The sequence below is a fragment of the Xyrauchen texanus genome, chromosome 48, assembly GCF_025860055.1.
Source record: "Xyrauchen texanus isolate HMW12.3.18 chromosome 48, RBS_HiC_50CHRs, whole genome shotgun sequence".
In the NCBI taxonomy this organism is placed as follows: Eukaryota; Metazoa; Chordata; class Actinopteri; order Cypriniformes; family Catostomidae; genus Xyrauchen; species Xyrauchen texanus.
This window is the reverse complement of record NC_068323.1, coordinates 22,467,899-22,492,328: the sequence shown is the minus strand read 5'-3', so window position 1 is coordinate 22,492,328 and position 24,430 is coordinate 22,467,899. Positions and strand designations below refer to the sequence as shown.

The 24,430-nt window shown below is 38.3% G+C and overlaps 1 protein-coding gene across 1 annotated transcript; it reads right to left on the bottom strand.

Annotated features, from left to right (window-relative positions):
- Positions 1–1,596: 1,596 nt before the first annotated feature.
- LOC127639859 (rho GTPase-activating protein 19-like) lies at positions 1,597–24,193 on the bottom strand. The gene is made up of 11 exons (XM_052122155.1): positions 24,149–24,193; positions 18,250–18,527; positions 14,822–14,902; positions 14,321–14,530; positions 14,014–14,240; positions 12,237–12,323; positions 11,810–11,875; positions 11,505–11,681; positions 11,284–11,382; positions 4,448–4,603; positions 1,597–4,024 (listed from the first exon to the last, which is right to left on the bottom strand). The coding sequence occupies exons 1-10, from the start codon at positions 24,190–24,192 to the stop codon at positions 4,490–4,492; spliced, it is 1,383 nt and encodes a 460-aa protein (XP_051978115.1). The 5' UTR covers position 24,193; the 3' UTR covers positions 1,597–4,024; positions 4,448–4,489.
- Positions 24,194–24,430: the final 237 nt, after the last annotated feature.

Here is a 24,430-nt window from a genome sequence, read left to right as displayed (position 1 = left end):
ATATATACGTGTGTGTGTGTTTGTGTGTGTTTATATATACATATATGTGTGTGTGTGTTTATATATATATATATATACGTGTGTGTGTGTGTTTATATATACATATATGTGTGTGTTTATATATACATATATATGTGTGTGTGTGTGTTTATATATACATATGTGTGTGTGTGTTTATATATATATACGTGTGTGTGTGTGTGTTTATATATACATATATATGTGTTTGTGTGTGTGTGTGTTTATATATACATATATATGTGTGTGTGTGTTTATAAATATATATATGTGTGTGGGGGGGTTTAAAGAGTTTACGAAGACATTTTTTAGGTTACAAACTGGTTTGTGAGGACATTTCTAGTGTCCCCATAATTCAAATCATTTAAAAAACATAATAAAGATGTTTTATTGAAAATGTATAAATGCATTTTTGCAAAAGTGTTTTGTGAGGGTTAGGTTTAGGAATAGAATCTATATTTTGTACGGTAAAAAAAACATTATGTCTATGGAGAGTCCTCATAATGATAGCTGCACCAACATGTGTGTGCGAGTGTATTATGGCTGTGAATCAATTGACAATTTTTATAAAAATGTGTGTGTTTTGCTTTTTTTTTTTAATTACTATTTAAATATAATTATTTAATCATTATATATTGAATTATTTTTATTTCCGGTGCCTTACTTAGCAAATATTGATATATGTGATTAATTAAATGCAATAAGTTATTTTAAATAATAAGCATATCATATCATTACTTTGATCAAAAATTATAATCAATTGACAACCATACTTATACCAAATTAAAAAATAAAGAAATTGAAAATAATAATAATAATAATAAAATAAACGTTTTGGCTGTCCGGTCAAATAATTAGTCAAACAGATGTTAAAAAACACGATGTATGGATGCAAGTAAGGATTTTTGATTGTCCACTGTGCAAAATCTGTAATTGTGATCAGTTAAACCCAAGTCAGAACATGCTGAAGGTCTGTTCGAGACTGATGAATGTAGCTTGAAAGCTCCAGGACAACAATCAGAAACTTTGATCTTGGTTTATGGATTTAGAAACAAAACGAAGTCGGTAGAATAACAGTGTTTGCTTCGTTAAGCCAGCATAATTAACGATAAAGAGTTAAACCTGTGCCACAGTTCATTCGTAAATTCGTATAAATTAAGTTAAACATAATGAACAGTAAACAAAAAATGTAGTTTTTACAGGGGGTTAACGGTTCCGGTACTTTCCCTCGATTTCAAACTGAGGTAAGACTGTCACGAATAACCGTTCTATAAATCCGATTATTTTTCTCCAAAATAATACACAGACCTTTAACAACTACATTTATGAAATTCATGTTTACGAATACAACCAACTGCGCAATTTGCATCTTTATACGACGACGACGAATTTCCAGTCAGAAACTACAGGAGAAAGACAAGAACGATCGAAGCCGATCTGGAGAGATATTAATGACGTGCAGTGACCTCTTGTGGACATCCGTAGAACTATATATATATATATATATATATATATATATATATATATATATATATATATATAATTTTTTTTATTTTATAAAAATCACAATCAGCTGGTTAAAGTTTTAATAAAAAGAAACAAACTGATGCGTCCATTGCACATCAGCAGTTGACATATGTAAAAACATTTCACAGTTAATACAAAGAAACATATTTATATTTAAAAATAACTGCACTCCTAAACACTGTAACATTGAAGAACCCAATATTTGTAGGCATTTTCATTTGAAAAGCCAGTTACTGTAGATACATTTTGCAATTTGGTTTACATCACAGCTTTACTAGTACTGCATATGCCAACCTGCCCAAACTCCAGGATACCATCTGTACAATAGATCAGAGCATCAAACGCCCTCTCCCAAATATTACACACATACAAACACACTTATCAGAAATGCACAACTACCCAACATCCAAAAATTCAGAGAAGAAATTTGTCATTAATTTAAGTCTTCTGATACACTTTTAAAATGAGAGCATTTCTGATTATCAGGAAACATTTGTAAATAGACCAATGTCAATTTTTATATCCACCATTGTTAAACCATATTAAACTTGATGCAGCATCGCCCCATATTTCCATATATATAGTTCCTTTTTATACATTTCAATGGACCAATTTACTTGAACCATATCAAACGGATTTATTATTCTTTTGTCTAAATTAGAGCACTTAAAATGGAAATATCTAGTAAAAATTGCAAAGAAATTTTGCAAGACTTTACAGGAAACGCATCATGCACATTTAAAAATAACAATATGAATGATAATGAAAGGAAATGAAATGACATCACATCACAAACAGACTTTAAGATAATGAAAGAAAAAATAAGCCCTTTAGTTTAAGAAATAATACTTCACAGGAGACATTGAGGATCAAAGCCAAAAACCAGCAATAATTCCCTTCACAACATCCTTTAATTCCAACTGATCCAACTGCAAATGAACACATGCAACATCCCCGCACGCTCACACCGATCTTCTGAACACATCACATAATCCAACTGCTGCATCCTTACCATAATATTCTCTTAATCCTCAGTATGTTTAATATACAGTGAAATTTCACCCAAACCTGACAAATATCAAAACACCATCCCTTCAACAATTATAAAACCAATCCTTTGCCATCACGTCACATATACAAACCTTCTTAACACATCACAAAGTCCCCTGAGAGACACCCGCATTTAATAAACATGGCTTCTTCTCTCAATATATGGAAAATATGGTTGTGAAAAACTCAAATTAATGCATACTGTGATGGTATTTTTATACACAATAAACTTGATTAACTGTAGTTGTATAGCACCAAAAAGCATTTCAAATAAATCACATTTTTCCTGTTCTGTTCACAAAATGAGCCTCACAATGCTTTTAAACAGCTGTTAAATGCATTATCACATATAAAAAAAAAAAATCACATTTTGAGTGAGTTACTACTATTCACATGCTCTTTATGCTCACAGTTAAGGCAAATATCTATAAGTAAACAAACAAGGACAACTTGTATTCTTAGTAATACATTTTAGCGACTAAATGTACAGCTGTTACACTTTATAGTGTTAGCTGCCTCTCCCTTTGCCTTACTATCTGATTATAGCATAAACTGAGTGATTAATGCAAGTTATATATAACGTGCTACACATTTCCTATGGAAGCCCTGAACCGCAAGATGGGGGAGGGGGGGGGGTGTAAACAGGTGAAAATACTTTTAGGAGTCTTAGTGCTTTCCTGAGCCAACTGTATGTCCTAAGATTTCTTATTTAGCTAATTATTTATTTTTTCATGTAAATGCAAAGGCTTTTCTTCATCAATTTTTGTTCTCTCTAAATTCCATATGAAACGTATGTAACCTGAGGCATTCATTTAAATGTGGGGTTTCATGAATTAGAAAATGGTCTAACGTTATATATACATTTTCTTATTATGATTCTTAAAACATTCTTGTTAATTTTATTTAATAACTATACATCGATAAAGTAATGCAGCCATACTGTCACTGTTTAAGCATAAGATTTCATGCTGATAGTGGCATCTGGTGGCCATGGTTGGTACCACAAACACATTTTTATCTAGCAAGAAACATTCTTTTTTAGGAAAACTAAACTTAGGGAAAAAAAATATTCTTGAAGGACATAGCTTCAGGAAGGCACTAAGACACCTAAAATATTTTTTGGTAAATGTTCATAATTTATACTTTATATACACACTGCAAATATGAGAAAGTTCATTAGCAAGTGTTATCACAGGTCAGTTTAAAATGCCCAGTGTAACGGAGTAGTGGTTTGCCCACGTACACCTAATGTAACAGTTTCACACTATGAAAAAACATTTGGAATAATCACACTCAATTTTCAGTAGGTTAAAATACAGAATAAAAAAATAAATAAAATAATTAAAATATAAACTCTAATGGCTCCAGTTGTCTAGATTGAAGTCTTCTATGTAGGCACATTTCACACTGAAGATGATGACGGGGCATACTAGAAAATAAAGGAAAGAAGAAAAACACAATGTTAACATTTTTCAAAGAAAATGTGAGTGGTGCTTGCCATTGCCAAACTTGCTGCCACTATGCCACGGTGTGGTGGGTGCTTGCCATGGCATTACTTTGCAGTCGCTAAGATGTTCAGGGTGATTTTTACCATGTTACGATGAGGTTTCTTGGAAATTCTGAGTGGTTGCTAGGTACTAGTTTTACCATCCATTAGCTGACAATAGTAAGTCTGATTACTTTTGAGACTGAACAGTACAGGACGAGTTACATGCTAAAGTATAATCCTTAGGTTCATGTTCACTTTTAGACAAATATGTAACTGTAGGAAAATACATACAAATTCATAAACATCCTTAAAACACATCAAATTAAATTTCAGAATTCTGCCTTGGTTTAAGCTGTTCCCCACCTGAATACAGTACTGTTGACATCATCAGCTGGGGACGGGGCTTCAGCTCACTGGCTCACAGTTGATGTTCTCCTTCCCTGGATCTGCATTAACAGTCTGTGGAGACACGTTTCGACCTCTTCTGTCTGCTGTTGTCTGGTTCCCCAAAACCTTCCTCTGTGTTTGAAGACAGTCACATTGATTAAATATCTGATTCATACACGCACACAGTGTTGCAGATCCATATCAAAGACAATTTTGATGGTTCCACCTTGCTTAAGTCACCAGATGTTCTCTTCATCTTATTTAATATGTCAAAATGCTAGTTAAGTTTAGTTTTTTCTCACCAAAAACAGTTCATTATTTAGATCATTTTCCATTTATTCTCTGACCCCATTTGGTTTGCTCTTTTGCTAACAACATTTGCACATCTCAAATAAGAAATAGCACTGTGTTGATGGGGGCATGGTCGTGTATCTGTCTGCAGGAGAGAGCGGTAAGGCTTGTCACCTGGGTTATCATTATCTCTAACACCTGTTTATTGTTGTAGTGATAGTGGAGGGAGACATAAAAAAGCGCACGAGGCATCAGAGTGGCAGAGAGTGACCAGAGAGAGACTATACCAGTGTGTGCACGACAATAAGCATTTACTCATTTGTGTGTGTGATTACTTGGCCACTGAGTGCCCTTTTTATTTACGTTTTGTGAACGACGCTGAAGAGTAATACAAATACTCACATAGACAGTGTGCTGCCTCCTAAATATTTCATTGCCTAGATAACGAGCCTGCCACAAGCACTTACACACGAGTGTCCAATTAAGTGCAACAGTCTGGTTCCGGAAGTTATGGTCTCATTCAATATTTCCATAGGGGAATTGTTTGCAACGACAGACCTACACTGAGCTCTGAGTTTGTTAATCGATGTATATGCTTCTGTTGAAGCCAGCAGTGTGTGATATTTCAACTTTTATGTATTTAACCCTCTGGGGTCGACGGACACGTCCTGCTGGATATTTCCGTCATTACAGCGGAAACAACAAACTTCTCCGTCATTTTGGGGCATACAGATAAGTGTAAGACATCATTAGAGACTATAAAGGGTCTACTTTTATTTGTGTACACTCAAAAATAACAACAAAATCTTGTGCTTTTTTAAAATAAAGAAAATAAAAAGGGTGAGCTTTCAGCAGTATCTGTGTTCACGAGCACAAAAATGAACTGAAACTCCACGAATACTTATCACACAAACGTATGCCTTAAGAAAGCTTAAAATGTCTACTTTTAAATAAAACAATTCAAATTTAAAACAAATATTCTCCTGCAATGTAATCTGTATGAAACAAAGAGATGTACAGTTTCTAATGGCTCAGCGAATTATGTCTAATTTGATCCCACCCACCAGCAGAGCATGCGATTCATACGGTAATAACCTTAGACGATCAATGCAAACTCTAAAATTAGTAGCCTAAGGAATGGGGATGGACCAATACCACTTTTTCTTTGTATCGGCCGATCCCGATAGTTTTATTTTCTAATCAGTTTCGATAGAAGATCTATACTTCACCGTGTGGAACTGATTGGGCGAACTCTAAAATTGCATTTGGTTTGACTGATAAAAATGTCTTCCAGAGTGCTGACTGAATTAAAAAGGTTTCTCACGGGGTTAAGACCAGTACAGTCTAATAAAACATGTTTCAGGGTTAATGGATTCTGGCAGAAAGTACATGTTTGTGAATCTTCTCCTAATATTAAAAACTTGTGTGTCAACCTGGAGTGACCAATACGACAATCTGGTCCCAGCGATTTGAAAATAGAGGGGACCACGAGGAGGTTACCCCATGTGACTATACTCTCCTTAGCAACCGGCCCAATTTGGTTGCTTAGGAGACCTGGCTGGAGTCACTCAGCACGCCCTGGATTCAAACTCGCGACTCCAGGAGTGGTAGTCAGCGTCAATATATTGTTAATTCTAATAGTGTTTAAGAGTAACAGTATCCATCTTACGTTCTCCTCAATGATTAGGCGTGCCAGGTTTCTGAACACCAAATCGCCAATATGCAAAAGTGGGCAAAGTTTGACTGATCGTGAATTTTGCCAATACCAATAACTAAGGTGGTGGGATAAGGCGATAATTGAAAAATTAACAGATCGTATTTAGAATCCATTTATAGATTTTTTTTTTATTATTCTTAGACTTACCTTACTGTGACAAATTAATTAAATCCCAGATGCAGTTTTTTGTTCAACCAAAATCCCCCAAATAACCAGAAAAATTAAGACTGTGCATAACATGGGACTTTTAACAATAAACAAACCCGAAACACACTGGGGACTCTTATTTTGAAATTACAGAGCCTTGGCCCTATTAAAATGCTCTATATGAACTATTAAGTTTTTGTAGCCTACATATTCACTAAATTAAGTGTTTTGTTTGTGTTTGTGTGTGTGTATATTATATATATATATATACACACACACACACACACACACACACATACATACACACACACACACACATATACAGTATCTCACAAAAGTGAGAACACCAGTCACATTTTTGTAAATATTTGATTATATCTTTTCATGTGACAACACTGAAGAAATGACACTTTGCAACAATGTAAAGTAGTGAGTGTACAGCTTGTATAACAGTGTAAATTTGCTGTCCCCTCAAAATAACTCACCGCACAGCCATTAATGTCTAAACCGCTGGCAACAAAAGTGAGTACACAAGTAAAAATGTCCAAATTGGGCCCAAAGTGTCAATATTTTGTGTGGTAACCATTATTTTCCAGCACTGCTTTCACCCTATTGAGCATGGAGTTCACCAGAGCTTCACAGGTTGCCACTGGAGTCCTCTTCCACTCCTCCATGATGACATCATGGAGCTGGTGGATGTTAGAGACCTTGTGCTCCTCCACCTTCCGTTTGAGGATGCCCCATAGATCCTCAATAGGGTTTAGGTCTGGAGACGTGTTTGGCCAGTCTATCACCTTCACCCTCAGCTTCTTTAGCAAGGCAGTGGTCGTCTTGAAGGCATGTTTGGGGTCGTTATCATGCTGGAATACTGCCCTGCGGCTCAAACTCCGATGGGAGGGGATCATGCTCTGATTCAGCATGTATACTGCTTGACATTTTGCATGGTTCCCTCAATGAACTGTAGCTCCCCAGTGCCGGCAGCACTCATGCAGCCCCAGACCATGACACTCCCATCACCATGCTTGACTGTAGGCAAGACACACTTGTCTTTGTACTCCTCACCTGGTTTTCGCCACACACGCTTGACACCATCTGAACCAAATAAGTTTATCTTTGTCTCATCAGACCACAGGACATGGTTCCAGTAATCCAGGTCCTTAGTCTGCCTGTCTTCAGCAAACTGTTTGCGGGCTTTCTTGTGCATCATCTTTAGAAGAGGCTTCCTTCTGGGACGACAGCCATGCAGACCAATTTGATGCAGTTGCAGCCATCCAAACCACCGCTACCCAGCCTATTTCTCACGAATGCCAGATCGCTCGCGAACTAAATGGATGAACTGATGCTACAGACTACAGCGAACAACGTAGTGAAGGACAGCTGCATTCTGCTTTTCACAGAAACCTGGCTTCATTCATTCATCCCGGACTCTGTCATTGAGCTAGCAGGCTACACAGCACAGCGTCATGACAGAACAGTAGACTCCGGTAAGAGCAGAGGAGGGGGGCTCTGTGTGTACGTGAATAACAGCTGGTGTACTAACACAGTGACTGTGGAGAGCCAATGCTCCCCAGATTTGGAGTATGTGACTGTTAAATGCAGGCCCATTTACCTCCCAAGAGAGTTTACTGTGGTCATGATAACTCTGCTGTTTGCATCCCACCAGATGCTAATGCGAACTCAGCTATTGGACTTTTACATGGCAGCATTAGCATTCAGCAGAGCAAGTATCCTGACGCTGTGCAGATTATAGCAGAGGATTTCAACCATGCAGATTTAAAGGCAGCATTCCCTAAATTCCACCAGCATGTTAAGTGTGCTACTAGGGGAACTAAGACTCTGGACAAGGTCTACACCAACATCAAACTAGGCTACAGGGCTAGACCACAACCACACCTGGGACAGTCTGACCATGTGTCTCTGCTTTTGATCCCTGCATATGTCCCCATCAAGAAAACGGCTCCTACATCACAAAAACGGTCACCACCTGGCCTGAGGGTGCACCCAGCAGCTGCAGGACTGCTTTGATAGGACCAACTGGGGGGTCTTCGAACATCAGGGCCTGTGTTCAGCACCTCACCAACTACAGGGCCGACCTCGGAGCTGCTGATGGTGACACCGCTCTGAATATCTTCTTTGCCCGCTTTGAGGTGACACCACCAGGGACAGCATCACCAAACCCCGTGGTCCACAGCAGCTTAAACCTCACAGTAGAGGAGTATGAAGTGAGGCGCATACTGCGGGCCGTCAACCCGAGGAAGGCTGCGGGACCCGATGGCGTCCCGGGACGTGTGCTGATGAGCTGGCTGGAGTCTTTACAAGGATTTTCAACCTGTCTTTGGAACAGTCCACGGTACCACCCTGCCTAAAGTCCTCCACCATAGTCCCCCTGCCGAAAAGACACCACATTTCCAGCCTCAACGACTATCAGCCAGTAGCACTGACACTAGTGGTGATGAAGTGCTTTGAAAAACTAGTCCGGAGTCACATCATTGCAACATTGCCATGAAGCCTTGACCCCCACTAGTTTGCCTACAGAGCGAACCGATCCACGGATGACACCATGGCCACAGCACTACATGCTGCACTGTCACACCTGGAGCAGCAGGGGAGCTATGTGCGGATGCTCTTCGTGGATTACAGTTCTGCATTCAACACCATCCTCCCACACAAACTGGTGGTAAAACTGGGTGACCTGGGGCTTCCACATTCCACCTGCATGTGGATACATAGCTTCCTCTCGGGCCGCAGACAGAGGGTCAGAGTGGGCCGTCATACATCCACAGCCCTGAGCCTCAACACTGGCTCACCCCAGGGCTGTGTACTGAGCCCCCTGCTCTACTCCCTCTACACACATGACTGTGCCCCCGTCCATCATAGCAACACCATTGTGAAGTTTGCTGATGACACCACAGTGGTGGGGCTCATCTCTGGGGGGGATGAGTCTGCCTACAGGGACGAGGTGGAGCGGCTGACAGCATGGTGCAGGGGCAACAACCTGCTCCTTAACACCACAAAGACCAAGGAGCTCATAATAGACTACAGGAGAAAGAAAACGGACACTCCACCACTAATCATCAACGGGGACTGTGTGGAGAGTGTGGCAGACTTCCGCTTCCTGGGAGTCCACATTGGGGAGGGCCTGACCTGGAGCGTCAACACCGCTGAGCTACTGAAAAAGGCCCAGCAGAGACTTCTGAGAATACTCAGGAAGAATAACATCACACAGAAACTGCTAGTGTCCTTCTATCGAGCCTCCATTGAAAGCATTCTTACATACTGCATATGTGTATGGTACACCAGCTGCACAGTGGCTCAGAGGAAAGCACTGCAGAGGGTCATCAACACGGCCCAAAAACAAATCGCTGGCTGCCCTCTCCCCACACTGCAAGAACTACACAGCTCCAGTAGCATCAAAAAAGCACAGAACATTATAAAGGACTCTTCACACCCTGGACACTCTCTGTTTGAGTTGTTGCCATCAGGCAGACGATTCAGATCAGTCAAAACAAGGACAACCCGATTCAAACACAGCTTTTATCCTACAGCAATCACCATACTCAATACTGCTAATTAATTATGAAGTAATACTGTTTACAATTGACTGTAAAAAGGGATGTGCAATGATAAAATGTACTTTTATGTGGGCATACTTGGGCAGTTTTTATATACAATTTTTTTATTTTATGAATTTATGAATGATGTACTGACTGGTGAGCACTTTAAATTTCGTTGTACTGGTGACAATGACAATAAAGGATCTATCTATCTATCTATCACTACTTTACATTGTAGCAAAGTGTCATTTCTTCAGTGTTGTCACATGAAAAGATATAATCAAAAATTTACAAAAATGTGAGGAGTGTACTCACTTTTGTGAGATACTGTATATATGTGATGTGGCACATTTCCATACAGTTGGACTTTTCTTTGCATGCCCTCACATGCCATTTAGAACCCTTGATAATCTAAACAAAATATGCATTGAAATGGGGATACAAATATGAATGAATATTGTCAATGATGAAAGATTAAGATACAGCAAATCCCCATGTCAGTTTTTATTTCACATCTAGAGGCCACTGTTATCCTGTATAACCAAGCCGTTTTAACTATCAAAACTTCCAACGCCGGCCACAAAGGGACATGGAGGAATAAAAAAAAAATGATAAGATATCTGCAACTATCGGCATACAGTAGATTTATGCAGATAACTGATACTTCCAAAAAGCTCAGATTGACAACAATTAATTGGTAAAAAAATTATATATTGGTCTACCTATAGAATTCAATGCATTAATCTCTGATGTCAGTAAATTGCAGAAGACTGGAATCAGGCATTTTAGCAGCTTGGTTTCAGTAAATGCTCTTTATGGACAGGGGAGGAGTTATGCAAGTTACAGTGTTTTCATAGAGCAATTAACTCTTTTGTCCCAAAAGATTGAAGAAATAAGATCTCTCATGATATGACCCCTTTAAACTACCTTGATGCATCATTTTCTAACTACTTTATTTGCAAAGAATTTCACTCAATGAACTAAAGGACATACAACTTGAAAAGATTCTGCCAACATCTAATAACTAATGTCTACAGAATAAGATATAGGGTGAATAGTCTCACAGATTTAGTTTGATTAAATCAGAGGTAGAGTGATCTGACCTTGATAAGACCACCAAAGGAGCGAGAGCGGGCGTGTTTTTTACTAGTAGGAGTCGTATTCTCATTGACAGGGGTCCCTGGGGTAGACTGCTTGCCAAGCTGAAATGATTAACAGTGACAAAATAGTTATAGCAATAAATTACTATAAAAGAAAAATATAAAAACTCTAATTAAATAATAATACAACAACAAAAAAAAACAGGGCTGAATATGCAAAATACCTGTCTGATGAGCTTTTTCTTCTTGGCTGAGTTTGGCATTTTATCACTGACGTGTCGATAGAGCTCTTTGAGTGCTTCTTCTGTGTGATTATCAGAGTCTAAACCCACTCGTGCTCCAGTCCTCTTACATGCTGACATGAAAGGAGAACCACTGACTGATAAAAGCTCAAGATCATCCTTTAAACAGTGAGAGAACCACAGAAAGAGATTACAGTTTTGAACAGAGATTGTGTTACGGTTCAATCAATGCCTCTATCAGGGTTAGAGCACATAATAGAGTGAAAACAAACATGAATTGCACAGACCTTGGAGTGAATGATTTTGGTATTTGCGAACTGAAGTCTTGCATGCTCTCTCAGATAGGTCGGCGCCTTCACAAATTTGAGGACAGACAGAGATTTCAATAGACATCCAATGAGAAAACCACTTCCATAAAGTCTTCAGATATTTGTGTAAGAAAGATCATGTAAAATTCAGTTTTATGATATTGTTTGCTTTTCAACAAAGACCTTTAGTTTCCCCTTTGGTCTTTTAACAAAATAGAATTATATTGGCTTAAAATATATAGGTTTGGATCAATGAAATTACCCAACTTGCATCTTGACCAAATCCAAGATCAAAAGCCTGGAAGATGTTAATATATGAAATAGAGGAAATTCATGGTTTTACAAATCATTACCATTTGAAGAGGAAGAAGAAAAAAGTTTAGAAAAGCGGCAGTCAAAATAGTACCCGAAATATCTTCTGTGAATGTTTGATGAGAAATGCCATTCCACTGTTCAGCTTCTTCAGGTTATCCTGAAGGTCACTGGCATTCATCTAAAGAAAGCAGGAAATACAAGGGACATTTTGGACAACTTTTTTGAAAAAACTAAATGATCATTTTAATTCTCTTCTTCATGTAAACGTACGCTCAGTTTCTTTTCCTCATTAGAGTTTTAGCCCAAAATAATTAAATACTACTTTTGAAAAATATGTTTCAAGAACATATAAGTCAAGTACACTGGAGATGAAGACTCCAGCCATAATCAGTAGCCTAAGGAATGGGGATGGACCAATACCACTTTTTTTTTTGTACCGGCCGATCCCAGTAGTTTTATTTCCTAACCAGTTTTGAAAGAAGATCTATACCTCACTGTGTGGAACTGATTGCGAGAACTCTTTTAGGTGTCAAGAAACACAAACCTCTAAGAATAAATAATTTCATTATAAAAGAGAGAAATAAATATTTTATAAATGTATAGCCTATTTTATGAACCGTATTTGTTAACAAGTTTATTGTATAAAGCAGTTATAACCGAACCAAACTCTGAAGCGTGCAGCGCATGCAAACTATTAGTTTTATTTTTTAAAGGGCAGCCTTTTGCGATTCATAAAGCTATCGATTGGCTTATTAGACTGAATATATTGGACAAGTCATATGGACTACGTGAAAGGTACTTTTATGATTGACAGTTACAACTATGACTAACACACAGGATTGGATATGGATGACACTAGGACCAATCGCGACTAGGGGTTCTGTGATGCTGCTAGGCGACACTTGAAATACTATTCAGATAATATTTTTCCCCTGTTCAACATTTTTACACATTTATGTCTATTTTTATAGATGCTGCGCTTAAATTACTGTCATATTAATGTTACACATTTTAAAATATAATTAATAACACAAATATAATTCTACAAACAAAAAAAAGATTATCTGGAGCAGATACAATGTTGCATTTCACCTCAGGCTGCACATGCTTCTTCCCTCTCTCACTCGCGGCACGCACAGGAAAATGTCCTCTCGCTAGACAAGCAAACTCAGCAAAGTAGTGATTTGAATCAATTGAAAGTCATATGTTTTCACAAATTTGTCTTTTTTAAATCTGTACGTGCTTCCAAGTTATTTTCCCAACGAGTGGGCTTTTTCCAAGCGCAGGACAGCCACCTCAGGTGAGTCAAGTCCCATCTTTCACCGGACCATGTTGACGTGTTCATTTTGCTCATCAAAACATGTATGCTTTTGATTAATAAGCCTAGAAAATGACTGTTTTAGGCAAGGAATGACATTTTTTAATCTGCTGATCTAGAAGGCTATTTTCAACGTCAGCGAAATTAGTCGTTCCGCACATCCCAAATTGCGACCAATCTACAAACCTGAATATCAGAGCCAATATCGATCCAGGTAAAGGATCAGTGCATCCCTACAAATAAAAGCAGTTTTATTTGACATGGAGTGGGACACCTCATAAGGGCAGACATATTGAGATCACATGACCAGCAGAATATGACTTAATTTATCTTGGAAATGCCTCAACGCAGTGGTGCTCAGGAATGTGCGCCCAGCACCATATGTAGAATAAAACTGCTTTTTCTCCAACACTGTTATGACTACAGTAGTGTGAGTGTACATACTTTTAAAGAATTTTCAATAAAATTACTAATTTAAATTCTAGTTAAAAGTTTAGTAAATAACAAAAATGTCACCATGTGCTCCTTTAAAGAAAATTAAAGTGCGTACGTTCTTGGGCCAGATGACGTGAGGTGCAAACATGAGTGCGAGGTTGTACGCAGACATCTTGTTCTTGTCCTGTTGTTTGGCGGTGTGATAGAGCAGATCCAGCAGTAGTTTAAGCAGTGTGCGGTTAGCGGTGGGCAGCAGCATCAGCAGCAGCTGTAAAGCCTCTATTTGACGCTCTTTATCGGGCAAACTCGTCTTATTACCTCGGTCATCAAACATGGTCAGTTCTGCCAAGAAAAAAGGAAGCGTAGCAGTGAGGTCAAGGAAGGTTTTTGTAGTTTTGTATACTGCAAGTATTCGAGTATACCTGTAATTTTCAGGTGTGCGTGTAAGTGCCTGTGCGTCAGAAGGGGCTCAGGCAGCTCTCCCAGAAAGCTTTTAAGGAGGGTGGCAACATCGTTGGGATGGAAGTCACCGCAGCCAAAGTCAATATCAGCTCCAGTGTTGAGCTGCTCTCTCAGTGTTTGCTGCCTCAGACTGTTCCCAGGAACCCGGAAAAGACCCTCCACATGCAGATCTACAAGTGAATAATCAGTCACACCATTGCTTCATAGGTTCCTTTGCAAAAATCAATGTAATTTCCCAACAAAAACATAAAATCAGTTGAAATCAGTGTTGGAAAAACTTAAAGCACAATAGTTTCAAGTGGCATTGTTTATTGGAAGTATAATGAAAAAGTAACGAACAAAATTAAATTAAACTGGGATAGGAGAAAGCATTTGAAAGTTTGTGTCTGCTGTGTCTATTTGAAATATATGATAAAATAAACAGAGACTCACGAGATCAAGTGAATAAAAATCACACTCACTTTTGCTGAGGTAAATGATTAGTTGATATATGTGGGCTATTCCTTCCTCTGTTAGGGGCATACCAAACACAACACCTTTATCTGGTAAATAAAGAAAAGATTATTAGAATCAAAGTTGATTATTGGCCAATGGAAGTTGAAAAAACACAACCAAGGGCCAGTAGCACTTTCTGAAATGCAAAATAGAAGTTTACAAAATTAATGTCAGTCCATATTTCTGTTGGGGTCTATAGGGCTTTTCACACTTGAAAAAGTTATCCCTGGATTATTCTAAACCCCGGGTGAACAGAATCCTGAGTTATCCTCTTTTATGTAATAAAACACTATTCATACTTTAACCTTGATTCATAATTAATCCTGGGTGTTCATGTTCCACACTGTACATTTGTAAACCCCGGGTTAACATTCTTATTTGCATATCTGCGGTGTCAATAGCAATGATAGGACAAATATTGCTTGCAGCGGACACGCAACCCATCAGTGGACCTGCCCTGCTCTTCTGTGGAAATGTTGCAAAGCAATTCAGCTTTGTTTGTCTTTCATATTCTGAAATATGTAACCAAAACAAGGAATACTGTCTTTTCATCATGGCAGTTATTGTGTTTGCCACCACAGTTCGACATTTTATAGGTTACCCTCAGACGAGCAATTTAAACCATGCGTGAAAGTTTCAGCAATGGGACAAACTGCATGAATACTTAATGAGACTTTATATGATTGGTTGTCTGTTGCTTGACAACTTTCTGTAACATTCTAACACCACATCTTTTCACACTGTAAAACTTTGGAACCGCATTATGGGGTTAACCCTGCAAATGCAGTGCTAACCATGCTCTGGAGCAGGGTTTTATAACCCAGGGTAAAAAGCAGTGCTAACCCCCTTTCAAAATTACAAGTGTGAAACGTTGCTTTCTAAAGCGGGGTTTAGCATGAACATAACCCAGGGTTCAGCGCAGTGTGAAAAGCCCTTGTGTGATTTTCCGCGATATAGAAGGGCTGCAACACCAATGATCATTTTAGCTTAAACAAAAATGGCTTAGAGGCATCAATTCATTTTTGCAGTGGTGTGTTTTGTGAAAGTATGTGGTCATACTCAGATGCACAGGTAAATGTCTAAACTTGCAGGGCATTACTGCCTGACACACCTCCGCCGGTGCCTTCAGTTGTCCAGCTATGGGATCATCAGCTGGGAGCCACCTATCATGGAAGTTTCGTCCCTATTAATCCCGGAAAATCTCTTGGTGGTGGGGCGGCGGTCAGCGACGTCTCCCTGCCACCCCCGCAGTTGGACACCAGATCCTTTAGATTGCTTTCCCATCAAGATATTCCTCCTTTACCATTGAGACATACCATACAACAACCCCCAGCAGACCTACCCCATGTCCAAGGCCTCTTATCTGTTAGAAAAAACAAGCCATCAATCTCTGCGCACTACCCGTCCAGTGCCTGTCCTTAAACCAATCCTCCAACAAATCAAGTAGGAGAGCGACGTGAGGTTTCTGCTTCCTCTGCCATTTCCTTCAGAGACTTCTTCAACACTGATCCAAAGATACCAATGTTTTTCATCAGGTGTTGCACTGATGTTCCAATAAACCCTTGACACCCGACCTTCCACAGGGTAAGTGGCAGATCTGCATCCATTTTCCCTGCACTTGGCGGCCAGATCAGCATATTTGACCTTCTTCCTCTTATAGGCTGCCCCCAGTCACTCTTCCCATGGGACAGTAATTTCAATCATTATGACTTTCCTAGCTGATGCTGATCATAACAATATTTCCAGCCTCAAGAAGGTAATGGCGATCTCAGAAGGAAATTTTAGCAGCTGACCAAGGTCAAGTGATTAACCAATCACTTCTATGTGCCAGAATTGACCTTTCCTCCATCCGTACAGTACCTTGTGCAGCACCTCCCTTTTTAAAAAACTCAATGCACTTTCTCTGAGGAGCATGATGGCCTTTGTTGGTCTTTATTCTACACAACTCAAACATCTCTGCCAGCTTTCGCAGAACCTGATCATGCTGCCACCAGTCCCGTTCTTGTGCCAAGGCGGTCTTGCACTTGTTCTTGTGGCATCACAGAGGGGACAACTCTCCTCTTTGCCATACCATAACCTAAGAATGATTTTTAGTTAAAGCAGCAAACCCCAGGACATGAAGTACAAATCACTGCATAAGTAAAGTTTGTCAAGTCAACTTGGATGTTAGCTTGACAAAGCCTTGTCTGAAAGTTTGAACTAGTTTTATAAGGTTGATTGTTATTCAGACATTAGAGTTAGACAAATAGCTAGCTAGCCATAGAAAACATCAGACAGACAGACAGTTAACCCATTGGATTATATTAGAATGACAGATTTATGGACAGTTAACCCATTGGATTAGATTAGAGGGACAGATTGATAATTAACCCATTGGATTAGATTAGACAGACAGATGGACTGTTAACCCATTGGATTATACCCATATTGATAATTAACCCACTGGATTAGATTAGACAGACAGATGGACTGTTAACCCATTGGATTATACTGGATGGACAGTTAACCCATTGGATTATATTGGATGGACAGTTAACCCATTGGATTATATTGGATGGAAAATGGATGGACAGTTAATCCATTGGATTAGATTAGAAGGATGGATGGATGGATGGAGAGTTAACCCATTGGATTAGATTAGATGGATGGATGGACAGTTAACCCATTGAATTAGATTAGATGGATGGATGGACAGTTAACCCACTGGATTTGATTAGATGGATGGATAGTTAACCCATTGGATTTGATTAGAAGGACGGATGGACATTTAACCCATTGGATTTGATTAGAAGGACGGATGGACAGTTAACCTATTGGATTTGATTAGAAGGATGGATGGACAATTAACCCAAGGATGGACGGATGGATGAATCCATTGGTAAATGGCGCCTTGTGGAACCAACAGAAAGAGGCACAAAATCACTTTGCCAATCTTTTGGCTATAGTCACTCGATGGTGGAATGACTTTCCCCAACTCCATCAGTGAAGCAGTCTCCCTCTCCATCTTAAAAAAATGACTAAAGACAAAAATTTTCCGTGAGCACTAGACCTACACTCATAATAATAATAAAAAAAATAATAATACAAATTGTTGCACTCTAATCAAGACTTGTGTCTCTGCAGAATAAAAATAGTTGTTTACAAACCAGAATGGACATTATTTTACCGATTTACACAATTTGTCTACTACATTGAGGTTCCCTACTTTCAGTGGATAGTTGAGAAACGGCAATCTTGGTTTGGAAACGCCCACTGATTACTACATTGAGATTGCATATTTTCATTGGATAGCTGAAAAACTCCTATGCAAACAACCATGCAACAACAGAAAATAAGTCAAGCAAAAGGGATGCAGTCAATAAAAACTGGCTACAACTCCCAACAATCATCAGACCTTTGCGTTTGAGGAAGTTGAAGGAGCGGAAAAATCCTCCTGCCATGGTGCCGTTGGGAGTCTTGGGTTCCTCGTCCTCCAGTAACTGGGAGAATTCAGCACCAGGGAGGTCAATGAGCCGTGTGATGTTACTCAGCACCAGCTCAGTGAAGGCTTCAGGACATTCATGACGCAGTTTCTCCACAAAGAAGTCTGGATTGAAGATGATGGGCAGCCGGCCATCACCACTGCTGCCTGATTCTGCATCCTGACTGATCACAACATTGCACACTGTGCCCCTGTAAAAATATGCAGATATACAATACATACATGGTGTGTGTGTATAAACATAAATTATATACAAACATACATACACCGATCACATCTTTAAAACCACCAGCCTAATATTGTGTAGGTCCCCTTGTGCCACCAAAACAGCATCCACCAGCATCTCAGAATAGCATTTTGAGATTCTATTCTTCTCATCTCAATTGTACGGTGCGGTTATCTGAGTTACTGTAGACTTTGTCAGTTCGAACAAGTCTGGCCATTCTCTGTTGACCTCCCTCATCAACAAGGTGTTTCCATCTGCAGAACTGCCCCTCACTAGATGTTTTTTGTTTTTGGCACCATTCCGAGTAAATTCTAGAGACTGCTGCATTTACAGAAATACTCAAACCAGCATGTCTGGCACCAACAATCATCCATGCGATTATCTAATCAGCCAATCGTGTGGCAGCAGTGCAGTGCATAAAATTATGCAGATACAGGTCAGGAGCTTCAGATATTGTTCACATCAACCATCAGAATGGGAAAAAATGTATCTCAGTGATTTGGACAATGGCATGATTGTTGGTGCCAGATTGGTTTGAGTATTTCTGTAACTGCTGATCTCCTGGGATTTTCACTCACAACAGTGCCAAAAACATATATATATGTTGGAATAATGTACAGATTTTGCTGTTGTTTTGGAAGGAAATATGTACTTCAATTCACCAAAGTGGCATTCAACTGATCACAAAATATAGTCAGGACATTAATGATGTAAAAACAGCACAATCACTATTTGGGAAAAAAGTCATTTTTGATCAAATCTAGACAGACCCCATTTCCAGCAGCCATCACTCCAACACCTTATACTTGAGTAATCATGCTAAACTGCTAATTTGGCACTAGAAAATCACTTGCCATTATATCAAACACAGTTGAAAGATATTTGGTTCATTAAATGAAGATTAACATTGCCTTTGTTTTTCTTTTTGAGTTGCCACAGTATGCAATAGACTGGCATTTATTTAGGTCAATATTAGGTCAAAAACAAAACATAAAAACAAAAAAGAAACAAGTCAATCATTGTTTTGAGGAATGAAGGCATGAAACTGCCAACAAAACCTGAAGATTTCATTCAAAAGGTGTGCACTACAGTTTTCAAAGACAAAGAACAACTGGCTCTAACAAGGACAGAAAGAGATATGGAAGGCCAGATGTACAACTAAACAAGATGATAAGTACATCAGAGTCTCTAGTTTGTAGGGCTGGGTATTCAGTTCGATACATTTTAGGCACCGACCAAATTGCCTCTAAATGTGTCGGAAAAACCAGCAAGAGACTGTCTGAACACTTTGTTATTTTATAGAGAGAAATGCACATTCAGGTTGAGCAAACAGATGATGATCTCGGGATCAATGATGGTCAGAGTGATCACCAATAGCAGATACCTTTGACCATGTCATGAAGATATTTGGCTCGTTTTCCCATTAATCTATTAAATTATTATTATTCGACTATTATTATTATCATCATCAAATTAATATAACAAATAATTTGCCCGGAGACACAAAAGACACGCATTTGAAGAAACACTCTTCATTATATTAAGTACAGATGACAGAAAAGCTGTATATGCGCATTTATGACGCGTTGATACAGAGTCGTGCAGTCTTGTGGAGCACGCGCATCTACGGATCTCACACTTTGTTTCTGCCTTCCGATTTAAATTTTTTATGAGTGCTGTAAATTACCTCAGACATCTCAGCTCAGGAGGTGCTTTGAGTTCAGTTAACTTTATTTCCACAGAGCAGTTTATTGTGAACGCAACTCTGCAGCCTGTAAAATAATACAAACTATATAAAATAATACAAAATGTATAAAATAATACAAAAATATGTTCACCTCGAACCATGATTTATATTTCAGTGATTATCATCATCATTACAATTATTATCATGTCTTCATTTGTGTAAAATAATTTTCTGCCTGCATGTTTAGACGGATTCTTGCCTGACAGTAAATGGAAAAGTGGTTACGTAAATGTGTGTGTGTGTGTGTGTGTGTGTGTGTGTGTGTATATATCAGGGCTTGTCCGCTTGTCCGGGACAAGTGGATTTTTTGTAGGACAAGTAGAAGAGAAAATTAGTTGTCCGACCGGACAAGTTAAATTTCAAACAAAATAAAATGCCATGTTACTTCACGTTATGTGCCACTCATTACGCCTATTTTACAGATTTAATTTAATCGATTTGAAACTAACACATTTTTTAATAAACACAAGATTCTGACGCATATCCAAGGGTTTGTGCGGAGTGTGGAGCGCGCACTGCATGGAACAGAGGCGCGGGCGCGAACACTTGGGTTTTCCTATCAACAGTGGAAACAACTTAAATACTCTAACATTTCTGGTCATACTGAAAATAATAATACATAATTTGCAACTACTTTTATTTGTGTAAACTCACAATAACAAGAAAACGTGCTTTTGCAAAATAAAATAAAACAATCAGGCGGGCTTTCATGGTCTCCGTGAACTGAAACTGAACTGAAACAAAATATAGTCTATGTAACGTTAGGCTAAAGCTTGAAATGTCCACTTTTAAAGAACCAATTCGAATCTAAAGAAAATAGCCTAACGTTACCGTCTGATTATGCAATCCATATGAATTTCTCTCTAAAGGCGCATCCGCTTTACATCGGAGATGGAGGTATATTTCCAGCAAACACCGATTTAGAAAACATTAAAATGCCTCGTTATTTTTTCAGGTTATAAACAGAAAAGCTCCAAAAACAAGAAGTCACCTTAAACCAACAACATAGGAATTAAAACGGGAACGAAATTTTTTAACCAAATGGAAAGATGAATTCGACTGGGTTATTTATGAAGACGGAGTAATGTTCTGTGGCGTCTGTCGGGCGCAACCCAACCTGGCTGACAAGTAAGTGACGTTAGCTAGCTAACTTAGCGTCGGCAGCTGTGTAGCTACTGTAAGCAAGCATTAAAAGCATTAAAGCATTAGTTCACCTCAAAATGAAAATTCCATCTAATTTTCTCCTCCAACTTCAAAATCGTCCGACATCTTTGTTTTATTTTATAATTATTAATAAAAAAATAATATTTCGTGACGTTTCCAACGTCGCAGACCAGCACAAGACCAACAATTGTGGTTATAAAAAGAATAAATATTTTTTTTTTTTTAGAAAATGAACGATCGTTTCGCTAGATAAAGACCCAATTCCTCAGCTGAACGTGCACAGCCCTTTGAAGCACTTCAAAGCCCTTTTAAACTGCATCGATTTGGACTTCAACGTGTTGTTAAACTTAATCATATTTATTTAGGCATATCGTATCAGTTAATTGCCTAGGCATTGTTTCTAATTTAAAATAATCTATTATTTAGATTTCATTTCAACTTTATTTCAATTGCTGAGCAATGGTTGCGCTTGAAGTCCATTGTGTGGAGAAAAATCCTGAAATGTTTTCCTCAAAAAACTTAATTTCTTTTCCACTGAAGAAAGAAAGACATGAACATCTTGGATGGCATTGGGGTGAGTAAATTATCATAAAATTTTCATTTTGAGGTGAACTAATCCTTTAACAGCATTTGTATTGGTTGTACAATGTACATAGTTAAATATTACTATTAGCCATTTGCCTACTTTAGCAAGTCACAGTATTTCCAAGCCCTGATAATGTACTGAACTGTAACTGAGATGACGCAGTAAATAATTCTTCTTTCAAGTAACTGCACGGTCTGTATGTTACCAAAGGACCTTGGGACGAAGCTGCAAAACAGTACATAACAGAAATTGTGTAAATGTTTTAAACGCTTTCAATGGTTTGTTCGAATTCTGCATTAGCAAAACACAAAAAAAATAAATGAAATTATAAATCTTTACCCGGGCAAGTGACTTTTGTGCAAGGACAAGTGAAACATAAATGTACTTGTCCGAAGGACAAGTGCCTCAAAAAGTTAATGTCAACACACACACACACACACACATTTATGATTTAATTATTTGCTTTTTCGTTTCGTCTGGAGTGCAATTTTAATTTAGAAATGTATTTGATTTGTTTTTTATTTTATTTATTTATTTTAATTATTTAATATTCAATGTAAAATCAATAACGCAAGAATATTCAAATTTATTCACACACATGATATATTTTCCTGGATAACGAATTACCTGACGGGTAGAGAATGCATGGATGAAGCTTCTTTACCAGAGAGCTGATCATCTTTTGTAAAGCCATCTTTCAAAAAAGTTTAACAACACATTTTAAATGCACTTATTTTTTTCCAGTTTCATCTGATTTTTTTGTTAAAATAAATACAAAATAAAGTTCAAAGTTTGAAATCAAGGGGTCTTGCTTTATTGTGTAAACTTAACCCTAACCATGTTTACCGAGAATTATCACATAGTACCACCTAGCGTCCAACCAGCAGTAATAGTTCATCGTTTTCCCGCAGAGTTTTTATTTTTACTCAAACAAAGTATCGTTATAGGTATTGAAGTCAAGGTATTGGTATCGAAACATTTTTAACGATACCCAACCCTACTAGTTTGAGAAATAGAGGCCTCACATTTCCTCAGGTGACAGCTTCATTGAATTCTACCCGCTCAACACCAGTTTCATGTACAACAGTAAAGAGAAGACTCAGTGGTGCAGCCTTATAGGAAGAACTGCAAAGAAAAAGCAATTTTTGAAACAGAAAAACTAAATGAAAAGTTTAGAGTTTGCAAAGAAACACAGACATTGGACAACAGATAATTGGAAAAGAATGTTATGGATCTTAACCACATTGAGTTTTTATGGGATCAGCTAGACTGTAAGGTGCGTGAGAAGTGCCCGACAAGACAGACACATCTATGGCAAGTGCTACAGGAAGTGTGGGGTGAAATGTCACCTGAGTATCTGGACAAACTGATAGCTAGAATGCCAAAGATCTGCAAAGCTGATTTTTTTCAGCTTTTTTATTTATTTTTTTAAGTTCATGCAGTGGCTGCAATTTCATGACACCTCTTTACATAGAAAAATAGCTGCCAAAACTGCCCAAGAGCATTCCAAAAATAACCTCCCAGTGGACTGACTTACCTTGAAAAAGAGACTTTGTTGAAAGGATCCAGAAATACGTTTGGACCATTCTTAATCCTTTGTTTTTGTTTACATTCTATATATTACACAGCTGCCACACGATTGGCTGATTAGATAATCGCAAGTAGATGTACATGTGTACCTAATAAAGTGGCCGGTGAGTGTAAAACGGAAGTACCACGGTACAGTTGTAGCATTACCGTGGTGGTACGTTATATATGTATGCAATACAGTAGCTTCGAATGATTACCACATTAATGTACTGTAAACCTCAAAGAATACCAGGCATACCATGGTATAAGTCCTTCTACTTTTAGTTAGTTCAATAAATACAGTTAGTATGTTTTTTTGGTAAATGTTTGTAAGGATAATCAGCTGATTTGCCATTTGTACTTCATACTTGAATGGTTAGAAACAAACAGCAGCAGCTCTCTAGGCAACCGTTTCACTCGGTGTTACTACCCAGTAATTTACTTTCATTTTTGAAAAAGTACGCTCACTTTTCAGACTATATATGTCGAGTTAATATCGCTGTAAAGGAAAAATTGTTACCTTCTGTCTCGTTTATTTACATCGGTGTCTTTCTCCGCGGCCATCTTTCATCTTCCGTTTGAATCTGCCGCTACTGAGGCGTCATCCGCTGCTTAATCATGATTGGCCAACAACCGATAAATGGGAGGAGCTACAGGGCAAGACTGCTTTCCTTAGCGCTGATTGGTCTATTCAAATGTTTCAGATAGCTGTCCGCGAAAGGTGCTACAGTGCTGAGAAGTTTTGTAAAATTAATTGTTTTCACTCGCCACGCTTTAAAAACTAAAAATATTCCATTATGTT